Genomic DNA, 11,357 nt, shown 5'->3' with positions numbered 1-11,357 from the left:
AATGGCAGGAAGTCAGAATGTGATGTGAATTTATGCCACGCAAACATGTTTGCTGCTGTTCCACCTCCCAGCCTTATTTAAATGCTAATGAGAGCAGACCTACTTGCAGTGGCGGTTCAGAGTCTCCCCACTACCTCTCATTAGGCATGAGAGGTGAGTAATGGGACGACGCGGAGCGGGAGGTTCAGGTACCAGAACTCAGAGGAAAGTGACCCCTGGCCTGCTGGGTCAGTGCTGGAAGGGAAGGGGGTGTGTTGGAGGGGAAGCTGATGATGCTTACTCATCGCGCTTAAACAGCCTGCTTTAGTATGCTCCAAGCACACACACCAACATATAGCAGGCAGTGACAGGAAAATGGCCATAAAGGAAATTTATTGCCAGTGAGAACTGTTTCTGCTTTACTTCACAGCTCCAGAAAAGCTCATTTATATCCATATAATGAGGTTCAGCACACATAGCAGCCCTGGGACCAGGAAATTGTGGAGGTAAAAGGAGGACAGGCAACCAAGTAAGGAAAAAAACAAGGAAGAGCCAAGGTGACAAAAGGTCAATCAAACTCCCCCTGTCGAGGTTACATTTATTTTTTTACACAAGAAACAAACAAACATGCAACAAGGTCATCACAATTCAATAAAGACTGATAGAATAAGAAGCCCTTTATAGTTTAATCAATGTCTTTCAATATCTTGCTTTATGTTTATCTCAGTTGCTCTTGATGAACCATTTTAAGTAGCAATATGTAAGGTCACCACTTAAGAGAAACCAAACCACCAATAAACATGATGTAAAAATGCCAATTAAAATGGGCACTTAAAATGCAAAACATTCAGAAGTTTTACATGTCGAAAAGAATGAAGAGAGCAGCCAAACGCTGTCTCATCCCCATCTGAGTAACTCAAATACGATAAAGGAAGTTAAAAAAAAAAAACAAAACCTTTCTACCTAACTGGAGTAAGATGCAAAACCACAGTGCTAAATCACCAGGGGACCTGTGTGATATTTCTAAAGAAGCTATAATGTTTTCATATGCAAAAAGCTATGCATTGTCAAAAAACTTGCTCACAGTTTGGTTAACATGCACCTCTAGAACATTACTGTATCTTTAAAGGACATGAACCTACGCTTTGTCTACTAGACGCACGCATGCACACATTCACGCACGCTCGCGCAGACAGACAGATAAACGTACAGTATATCCACACGAAATGTTACCATTTAGACAGAGAAGTACAGTTTGCAGAGGACACTATGAGAGAGTACAACTGTAAATACTTCATAAGCGAGGACAAAGTGATTTCATCCCTTCTCCCACTTATAATCACATGGAAAATAGCACGGAATGAGCCTTGAGTAATACAACAATATTATAATTTTAGGTCATAGTTCTTTTAGAGACAATCATCATTCAAAAAAAGACATCAAAAAATATATGTTTTCTAGTACATAGCATGTGAATATCCTCAAATAGCAACGCCTTTGTTTTGAAACCTGGAGGTAGGCACCCCATAAAGAAAACATCCATTGTCATTTAAATCAACAATTAACCTTCTTGCTACACATAAATCATGTATTAGATCTTTAAAAATAGTAAATTGCATAAACACCACCTCTCTCTTCCTTAATCGGACAAACACCAAACCGTGTTTCGTTCATCGTTCCCATGGAGGTCTGTACACACCTGAAAAGTCTAAAGGGCCTGCATCATTCGAACTACACGACCGACACGTGAAAAGAAGTCAAAGAAGCAAACATTTGGATTTCTCTGGTTAATGAAACGTCACTCAACGTGGAAAAAAAAAGATCCCTGATAGATTTAAAACATCCTCTCTTGCTGTCCCATTTTATAAAGGGTGTCTAAACGGTGTCAAGAAGAAAATTGCACAGGCCAAACAATGACTGTTTCCAATGACCTGGGTCAAAATCCTGCAAACAGCCTACCTTTAGTGGTTTGCTTTAGTCGAAAAGCTGAAGGTTTGAGGCAGAATACACAACTGAACAACACAGAAAAGCTGTTTAAAACCCTTAGAATATAAGGCTAGCTGATGTTTTCAGAAAAGTGGGGCCAGTGGAAACAAGCTGTGAAGACAAGATTAGCAAAGTATGCCGCTTTAAGTTGATATGGCGCATTTGATAGCAAACATTTGCTTATTTGTACATCCAACGCTTACAAAGCCATTATTAGTTTTGGATTATGCTTAATAATGTATGTCCAATATTCATATTTTTCACCATGCTCACCAGCTGGTCACTAATGGCATCTGCCTCTCTGTGGTGCTCTGCAGGTTGGCTAATGTACAGTGGGAGTTCAGAGCTTTTGTGCTGAAACTGCTGTCTGCTGCAGCCTAATGTTTTTCTATGGTTGGACAGCCAGACAATGAGCTGAAGCTGCAGGTTTGCGTGATAATTCTTTGTAGGTTTATCACTTTGTTGCATTATTTTCATGTTGTCGATCCCTTATTCTCCATTATTCTTAAAAAAAGATATTTAAAGAATCTATAACTGCTTTAAAGAAATTACTCAAAGTATGACCCTATAATATAACTACAATATAATATAATGGGTTGTTTTGATTAGCTAAGACAAACTTTAAACATATTTGCAGCTTAACCCAGTTTTCTTTTGTTTTCTTCAACTTAAGACTGAACATAAATGGCAGAGTGCATCCATTTTCATGTTCTGGACAAGTAGAAAAGCTAATGAAACTTCACTCAGAGGGCCTCAGTTTCATTAACTGAGTAAATGACACTGGAGGGAAACAGCAATCTTCATGCTGCTAAAGCCCCGCAACTTAAAATAAAGATGTATTTTCTGTATTTCTTGTAGTCCCACTGGGGATCAACTACACAGATTCGGCACAGCAGCATTTGCTAAGACTACTCGTAATATAACACTTCCGTAACATGTCATATATATTTCAACAGTCCCTGACATACTGACAGTTTTTGCCAGATTTTGTATATTCATGTTAATATGTGCCTGTGTATAGATATGTGGGCCAGTCTTTGTATTTTATAGATATAGAAGAGTATAAAAATAAATCACACTTACACCACCAACTCAAACTGAGCTTGAATTTAAAGGTATATCACATCTGCAAATGTAGATTAATATATTTTTTCAAAGTATTGCAAGCCAGTTTATAAACAGCAACTTAAAAAAAGACAGATTTAGTTGCAATTTAAGACATTTTTTTTCTAAATATTAAACTGATTAAACAAAACTGTTGCCTCAAAGTGCAATGGAAGACTATGATTCACTCCGAACCTAAGCCTGCAGCTGAGTGCACACATGATATACGTACACCCCCCCCGCTCATTAAAACTGATTAGATATATTTATGGAGAATTATGCAGCACTGGCATATCTTTAATCTCAGAGTAAAGACATATTATATTCAGGTAAAAGTAAAGATATATTATATTTTATTCTTCAAAAAGTCTTTAGCTCGTGGGCGTATAATCTTAGGGGGAAAAAATAGTTCCCAGCCAACCACGTACTAGACCAACATTTGATGATGAGGAGGAGGAGGAGAGTGCAGACGCGGCCATACATAAGATCTGCTCTAGCATTTCCAAAGAGGGCTCACGCAGGGAATGAGATGCTCTCTGCACAAGCAGTAGAGCCTTGTCAACTGCCTAAGCACAAACAACCTCACAGGAGACTTGTAGATTTCAGGAGAGCCCAAGATGGCTCTCAGAGGGAAAACTTATGGTGTTTGAAAGAGGAACCTCCATCTGCGAGATGTGCATTTTCTCCTCAAGGACTTAAAGCCAGCATATTAATGCCTCAGAGCACACAGTCACACACTCACCCCTCATGTATGGTCAGCGTGATGGATTGTGCCAACGCCTGGATCTGCTCCAACAGGGAGAATAATAATGCAGACTTTATATTCACAGAGGTCAGCATCATCAGTGTGTCAACAAAACAAATGAGTTTAACCTTGGAGGCTAGCAAATACCGCTCTACACCTCAGCCTTTCAAGTCACAACACCTCGTAACAAGCATCAAACTGACTGGTAAGATGCTTGTTTCATCACAAGCCACAAGGTTAACCAACAACATACATATATTAATGTTTCATAGGTCTTAGCTCTCTGGATTCTAGTTCATGCACTACAGAACACACTTCCATTTTACAGAACCACTGATCTGTGGTTTCAGATGTGGAAAATGTCAGAGATGCCTAGTGCAATCTTAAATAATATCACCAGAGTCATAGCTTCTCCCTCAAATCACAAAACCAAGTTACGCCACTGGTTACAGAACAACAACGCATTATTCTCCTAATGAAATTCTCTTACATTTATCTTCACAACGTCAAGCAACCACTGATCCACTGATACCTCCCCCTGTAGTGGACTGTGCAGCGCTAATCTCGGCCATGAATTCAGTTCAGCATTTACAGTTATGCCTTTGTATTGTTTGGGCCCGTCGTCATTAAGAACAGCTTCAGTCTGAATCTAAAAGGGGTTAAATACCATTTAGCTGCAGCTACCAGCGTCGGGACAGATATTTCATTTTGGCTTTACTTTCTTCAACCCTATGAGAAAATTTGGCATGAGGACAATAACGCTCAAAAGATGAATTAGAAGATAGCACGGGGGGAGATTTTAGCTTATACAAATCAAAAATATCGATCATTACCATGTCTTTTATTGCGCTTTCTGTCGCTCTCATGCCACCAGATCTGCAGGGTATTTGTGTTTGTGGGGAGTAAAGAGTTGTTGGCTGCATTTTGGGCCCGTCATGCATTGTCCCTGTTCTCAGCGAGATGGCGGGGCATGGTGGGTTGTCTTTCTTTGTACCAGTCCAGCTGGCCATCAATCTTTCAAGTTGTCCTCGCCAACCCCCTGGGCCGACAGCTCTCTCAGGACATTGTCCAGGTAGTTGGGGTCAGGGTAACCGTGGCCTGTGAGGTTGGAGCCAAATTCTGTCTTGTGGTGAATCTCGTTCCACACCACCGTGTCCGACTCGCCCGTGGTGCTGGACGTTCCGATGGTAAAGATGAGGCGTCGGTCCCAGGCCATGATCAGCAGCTTCAGGACCTGGAACCAGACAGTGAGTGGAAGGGTAATGAAGGAAGGAACAAAGCACACGCAGGACACGTGAAAGAACTCTCTGAAGCACGTCTTGGTGAGTTGTGTTGGTAGTAATTCACAAACGCTGATGCGCTTTCATTACATTTGTTTTGAATTTCACTAATGCTAAACAAAGAAACACAACAAGTTATTTCCAGTAAAACAAGTGAAACATCTTCATTTGTAATGTAGTGACACATTTTACAATTGCTCCCAGGCACCAACACAATGCAATTACATACCAATGCATTTAAAGCTGCATTATGTAACTTTATTCCAATATGTTTTTAGTAGAAATCTGCTCTGTTAGCAATGTGAAGCGGTGCTGTCAAAGCTTCCTGTGATGCAGACTCACAGAACAGCCTGGCAGCTGGGGATTTTGAGCAAGGCTTGTCTTTCTAACCAATCAGGCAAAGTCCTCCATAATGCTGTGCGTCACGTACCGATGCAAAAGGGTACACAGCATGTATCTAGGAGAGGCCACAGGTTTTGACACCGTGTCATTATTTCACACTCTAGGTGTGATTGATTTCTAGTGTCATGCTACAGCTATAGCTTGATTCCTAAAGGTTGCATACTGCGGTTCGAGAAGCTCATAGTGATTCTCATCCATCAAAGCTAAACTATACAAAATAAATCTTTACAAACTTCGGGACAGATTGTCCTTTAGCAGCATGAAAGAGTAAAAAAGCTCCCCCCCACATAAAGAAAGTCTTTGTAGTGAAGAACTACTGATGTCAGGACTTACCTTCCTTCCTTTCTCGTTGTCGGGTAGGTAGCAGTGTCGAGGGAACCCTCTTGCACTGAACTTCTTCCCTGGGTTGGGGTGCTCATTGGTCTGGTGAAAATGTCAAACGAAAGTGAAACAAATGTTACAGCTCCTTCTCTTCCACTTACGACTTCCTTTTTTAAGAAATGTCAACAGCACCCACAGGACGGGCTTTATTGTTCATGCTGCTTACAGTGACCCTTTGAGAGTCATGCCTTTGTAAATATCCAATTATCTCTTTAAATATCACATTTTACAAAGTTGCTTTCAGGGAAAAAAATATCCAGCTTGATTAAAGCGTGAAGTGTCCACAAGTAGGTCAGAAGAGGGGTAAGTGGGGGCAGATATATCAAAACTCTGGAGCCCTTTGTGTAGTCCCACCAGATTACCACCTAACTAATAATAAAAGAAGTAAATGTAAGTGCAGTTTCCATGCTGTGACAAACTGCTCGTGTTATTTCCTCCTTTTCTAAATTTATCCCAGCGAGAAATAAGGAAAAGCCTTAACTGTGATGCTCCTTTCACTAGTAAACCGATCTCTGCAAAGCAGCAGAAAAATAATACACACAGTAGATAGATATGATATAATAAAGGTCTACTAATACTATAATATTATTTGCTGATGTTCATTAAGCTTGTTGCCTTGTTGTACAGCGAGACTGTCCTAAAACTGCCATGTTTAGAGGTTTAGAGTGCAGACTGAGGAGTGGGGGGAGAGTGGTCAGGTGATCCCCCCTCCCTCCCCCCAGTATTCAAAGGGACCTGCTCCTCTGGTGGAAAAAGGTCACTTTATTGACTCTATTAAAGCTTGTCTCAGCAGGCAGGATAAAATACGCAGCTCTTTGATCACCACCCACCCACTAACACAAATCAAAGCTGCAAAACATCCTGTCTTCTCCAATTGGAAATGACCTTCATTGGAGTAAGCTCAGCTTTATTTTTTTTTATATCCATTACTCATAAAGCATCAGCAAAATGATCGTAAAGAATGGCCTTACATTACTAGTATTACAGTATTTTTCACATAATTTTAGTTTCTGAACTGTTCTTTGCCCAGAATAATAGCGTGAGCCCTAAAGATGATGTTAGCCCTGCTCCAACACCTCACCTCCATGCACGAGTAACTGTCCGTCATATTTAAGTGAATAACAAGCAGCACTTGAAAAAAGGGCACAGATTCAGAGAGGAGAGACACAGAAGTAACATGTTGGGTTCAGTGAAATGAGACAGTTCTGACCTGGATCCCAGCAGGAATGTCATAGACGATGCGGATGCTCTTACAGTCTTGGTAGCCGGGCAGGCAGTGGGGGATGACATGGTACTCCATCTTCCCAGGAGGCTGAGTGCCTGTTTTCTCCCCATAGATGGTTTTGCATGTTGGGCACTGAAGACTGCCATCCTAAAAATGAAGACACAGCATGGTATTCGTGGCATCAATGATTATTTGATTGTTTCAAATGACTGAATTAACCCAAACTACAAAGAATCTTCAGGTTATGCTTTCTCCAGACATATCCACTCACTGCTTTTTTAGAGATATTAATCTACGAGAATTTAACCTTTACATTTGGGTTGAAATGAAGTGTTTGAAGGCTATAAAACATGATGTGAGCACGGACGTGAACAGAATTGTTGGTACCCTTCCGTTAAAGAAAGACAAACCCACAAAAGTCACTAAGAAAACCTGAAACTGACAAAAGTAATTATAAATAAAGATTTACTAAAAATTAACTCATGAAAATCCGACATTGCTTTTGAGTTGTGGCTCAGCGGAATCATTATAAAAAACAAACGAATGAAATAACCCAGACAAAAATGACGGTACCCTTAACTTAATATTTTGTTGCACAACCTTTTGAAGCAATCACTGCAATCAAATGATTTCTGTAACTGTCAATGAGACTTCTGCACCTGTCAACAGGTATTTTAGCCCACTCCTCGTGAGCAAACTGCTTCAGTTGTCTCAGGTGTGAAGGGTGCCTTCTCCAGATGTCATGCTTAGCTCTTTCCACAGATGTTGTGTTTTGGGTTATTATCCTGTTGGAGGACTATGACCTGTGACAAAGACCAAGCTTTCTGACATTGGGCAGCACGTTTTGCTCCAGAATGCCTTTAAAGTCTTGAGATTTCATTGTACCCTGCACAGATTTAAGTGTCTGTAAGCAAAGCAGCCCCAGAACATAACCGAGCCTCCTCCATGTTCCACAGTAAGTACAGTGTACTTTCCTTTGTATGTTTCATTTTTGCGTCTGTGAACATAGAGCCTATGTAACTTGCCAAAAGGTTCCAGTTTTGTCTCATCTGTACAAAGGACATTCTCCCAGAAACTTTGTGGTTTGTCAATATGCGTTTTCTTTTTTTTTTTTTACCATTTGCTTTTATCAGCGGAGTCCTCCTCAGTCGTCTTCTATTAAGTCCACTTCGGCTCAAACAGTGACTGATGGTGTGATCTGACTCAGATGTACCTTGATCTGGGATTTCCCCTCTAATCTCTATGGAAGTTGTTCTGGGCTCCTCAATTAGCATTTGTATTATGTGTCTCTTCAACTTCTCATCAATTTTCCTCTTATGGCCATGTCCTGAGAGGTTGGCTACAGTCCCATGGACCTTAAATTTTTTAAATAATATGTGCAACTGTAGTCACAGGAACATCAAGCTGCTTGGAGATGGCCTTACAGCCTTTGCGTTTAGTATGTTTGTCTATCATATTTTTTCTAATCATCTCTCTCTTTAGTTTTCTGTGGTCCATGTTCAGTGTGGTACACACCATGATACCAAACAGCACAGTGACCACTTTTCACCCTTTAAATAGTCAGACTGATTACAAGTTTGAAGAAACCTCTGATGCTAATTACAGGACAGACTTTAGTTCAACATGTCCCTATGGTCAAATTATTTAACATCTTATCCGTCATTTTTGTCCAGACCAGTTTCATTAGTTTATTATTATTTTTAACTTCTGTTAAACCACAAATTAAAAGCTATGTCTGATTTTCATGAGTTAATTCTTAGTACTTTTTTATTTATTATTACTTGTTTCAGTTTCAGTTTGTCAGTTATTTTAGGGAACTTTATGGGTTTTTCTTTCTTTAACAGAGGGTATCAACAATTTTGTCCACGTGTGTATGTGTAATGTTTAAAGAGCTACTTATACTTAAATACTGACAAACCAAACAAATTATCACTAAAATGAGTTTCAGTTCATGTTTAGCGTTAGCTGTCTGTCACACAGCTCTTCAGTGCAGTCTTGTAGAACTGTTTTTGGCCAAAGGGGGTGAATACACTGAAAATACACTAATAATAGACCCACTGCAATGCAACTGCCCCATAACAAGCAACAGAGACAAAGTTGCTTACTAGTGAGCTGAGTAGTGAATTTATCAGCTTTTAAGAGCCAGATATTTCCCTCAGGAGTTGGGGGTGACAGAAACAAAGCCAAAGGGAGAGAGAATACTGGACTTATAGCATCCAATATTCTCCTATATCCTCTTTTTGACAGCTAGTTTTTTTTAAAAAGCATACACTTACAGTATATTGCTGTATGTCTGCCAAATATATCAATAAACAACCATTTGCTAACAGTTTCCCCAAATGAGAACTTCACCAATTTAGCATTTTATTCTAGGAGCTGATAAGCTCAATTAGGAACCTCACAACTCTGTATCTTTTTCAATATTAGTCTAATAAACCTGTTTTTAGTCGCAGCCAACACTGACTCCAGTGACATCACCTGAGGTAGTCCACTCACAGCTTGTTTCCGCTAAGATAAATTTTAACAACTTAATCATTTTTTATATGTTTGGGTTTCCTCTTGAAGTGAGCCACATTCCTAGTGATTTTACTTGTTGACACTGACACGACAGAGCCCATAAGACTATTCCAAATCCCTGCCTGTGTGCAGCAATATAGATGCCCGATCATCTGCCAGTGCATTAACACCTAGTCAAGCTGTAAGACATCGCAAGTTTATAATTTGACTTCAGAGTGACATCATAACAACGTCTGGCCCTCAATCTTTTTACCCACCTTATTGCCATTGTTGTACATAGCCACCAGGCACAGCAGATGGTACATGTGCCCACACTTGCCAAGTTTGCCCACCAGCTCTGGCTTGATGCCTTTGTGCTGCAGGACGCCTTCATAGCCTGATGACATGACCAGCCTTTCCATGCAGATGGTACAGTCCTGGAATAGCCAACCAAAATACTTTAGCTGCCATTCTACACGTCTGCATATTTAGAAGACTTTCACACTTTGTTAGGACATCCAATGGTAACAGAATCTGAATCACCAAACTTTTGAATTTTAAATTCTTGTTCTCACCTCGTCTGGGACCACTTTGATCTTCTCCGTGTATCTTCGCACTACATCCTCTGGGTTTTTCCCTTGTCATAAAATGAAACATAAAAGAGATGAGACGGCCATCAAAGAAAAGCCTAAATCTAAGGCTTACTTACACCTTTATACCCACTAAGAAATATGAAAAAAGACAGGATGGACCAGCTTGTCATCTAAACAAATCTGAACACAGGAGAATAATGGTGTTGATGGATGACAAACTTTCAGTGGTCACTCTGGCCACATGTGTCCAATAATAGATTGTGAGCGTGCATGTGAATACAGTATACATGTCTGGGATGTTGAGCAGGAGGTCACCTTGAAACTGGCATATAACAACAGGCCATCCCCAAACTCTCTGATAATCCCTGTGTGCATCCAGGCTAGCATGGCTGAGAGCACACCCACAGCTTACACCCCTAATACGCTTACAGGCAACCTCTTTTCCCCCCAGAGCCTTTGTTTGTTGATTTGAGTGACAGCCAGCAAACAGAGGGAGGGAGAGCAGTGGAAGGAGAAAGACGGCAAGCGTGAAGTGTTGATGGTAGGAAAGACAGAAGAGGCAGAGAGCTGTGAGGAGAGGGAGTTAAACAAAAAAGAACAGGAGAAAGACAGAAGAGACTGGGATATTTTACACCGTAGCTACTTGATAGCTTCATTGTCTGCATCAAAAGCTCTCTTTGACCTTTTTTTTGCACAGATACAGAAACGAAACGAGAAAACCACATCTTCATTCCTCTCGCAGTATGAGTGTCAGTTCATGATCTTTCTGCATGAAAAGGGTACATTCGCCTGCAGGCTCATCCCCTCAATATACAGTCACTGGTAACACACTCACCACATAATTTCCTAATAATTTCCAAGGAATTTCCCTAGAGTGAGCTACGTAATTTGGTTTTGATTAAAGGGAGGAGGGGTCGAGATGAAGTTCTAATTTTTTTTGCAAATTTTTGCATGTTAACACGCGACACTAAGATGTTGACACTAGCTGCTTTAGATTTTAAGTCAGAGGCGCCTCACAAGATTGTTTAGTTATATTGAGTTGATTAGATGTTGTTATCTTTAAGAGGAATTTCTTATTTAGGCTGGAAAACTTGGGGGGAACTGTAAGTAAACACTTTCTCCACTATTCCTCTAATTAATACCAAATTGCATTTTTCCTTATTTGT

The 11,357-nt window shown here is 40.3% G+C and overlaps 1 protein-coding gene across 4 annotated transcripts in view; it reads right to left on the bottom strand.

Moving 5' to 3' along the window:
* Nucleotides 1-547: 547 nt before the first annotated feature.
* The window catches only part of dtx1 (deltex 1, E3 ubiquitin ligase), a 38,921-nt gene continuing 28,111 nt past the window's right edge, over nt 548-11,357 (bottom strand). For all 4 annotated transcript variants that reach the window (XM_026342816.1, XM_026342814.1, XM_026342815.1 and 1 more), the window contains exons 6-10: nt 10,174-10,235; nt 9,877-10,035; nt 7,088-7,249; nt 5,830-5,919; nt 548-5,048 (exon numbers count right to left, since the gene is read on the bottom strand). In XM_026342816.1, the coding sequence (XP_026198601.1) occupies nt 4,824-5,048; nt 5,830-5,919; nt 7,088-7,249; nt 9,877-10,035; nt 10,174-10,235 (698 nt within the window). In that variant the 3' untranslated portion in view covers nt 548-4,823. The remainder of the gene's footprint in view (nt 5,049-5,829; nt 5,920-7,087; nt 7,250-9,876; nt 10,036-10,173; nt 10,236-11,357) is intronic.

This window comes from Anabas testudineus, chromosome 9, assembly GCF_900324465.2.
Source record: "Anabas testudineus chromosome 9, fAnaTes1.2, whole genome shotgun sequence".
Taxonomy (NCBI): domain Eukaryota; kingdom Metazoa; phylum Chordata; class Actinopteri; order Anabantiformes; family Anabantidae; genus Anabas; species Anabas testudineus.
Note: the sequence above shows the minus strand (reverse complement) of the source record. Positions and strands in the feature narration are given on the sequence as shown.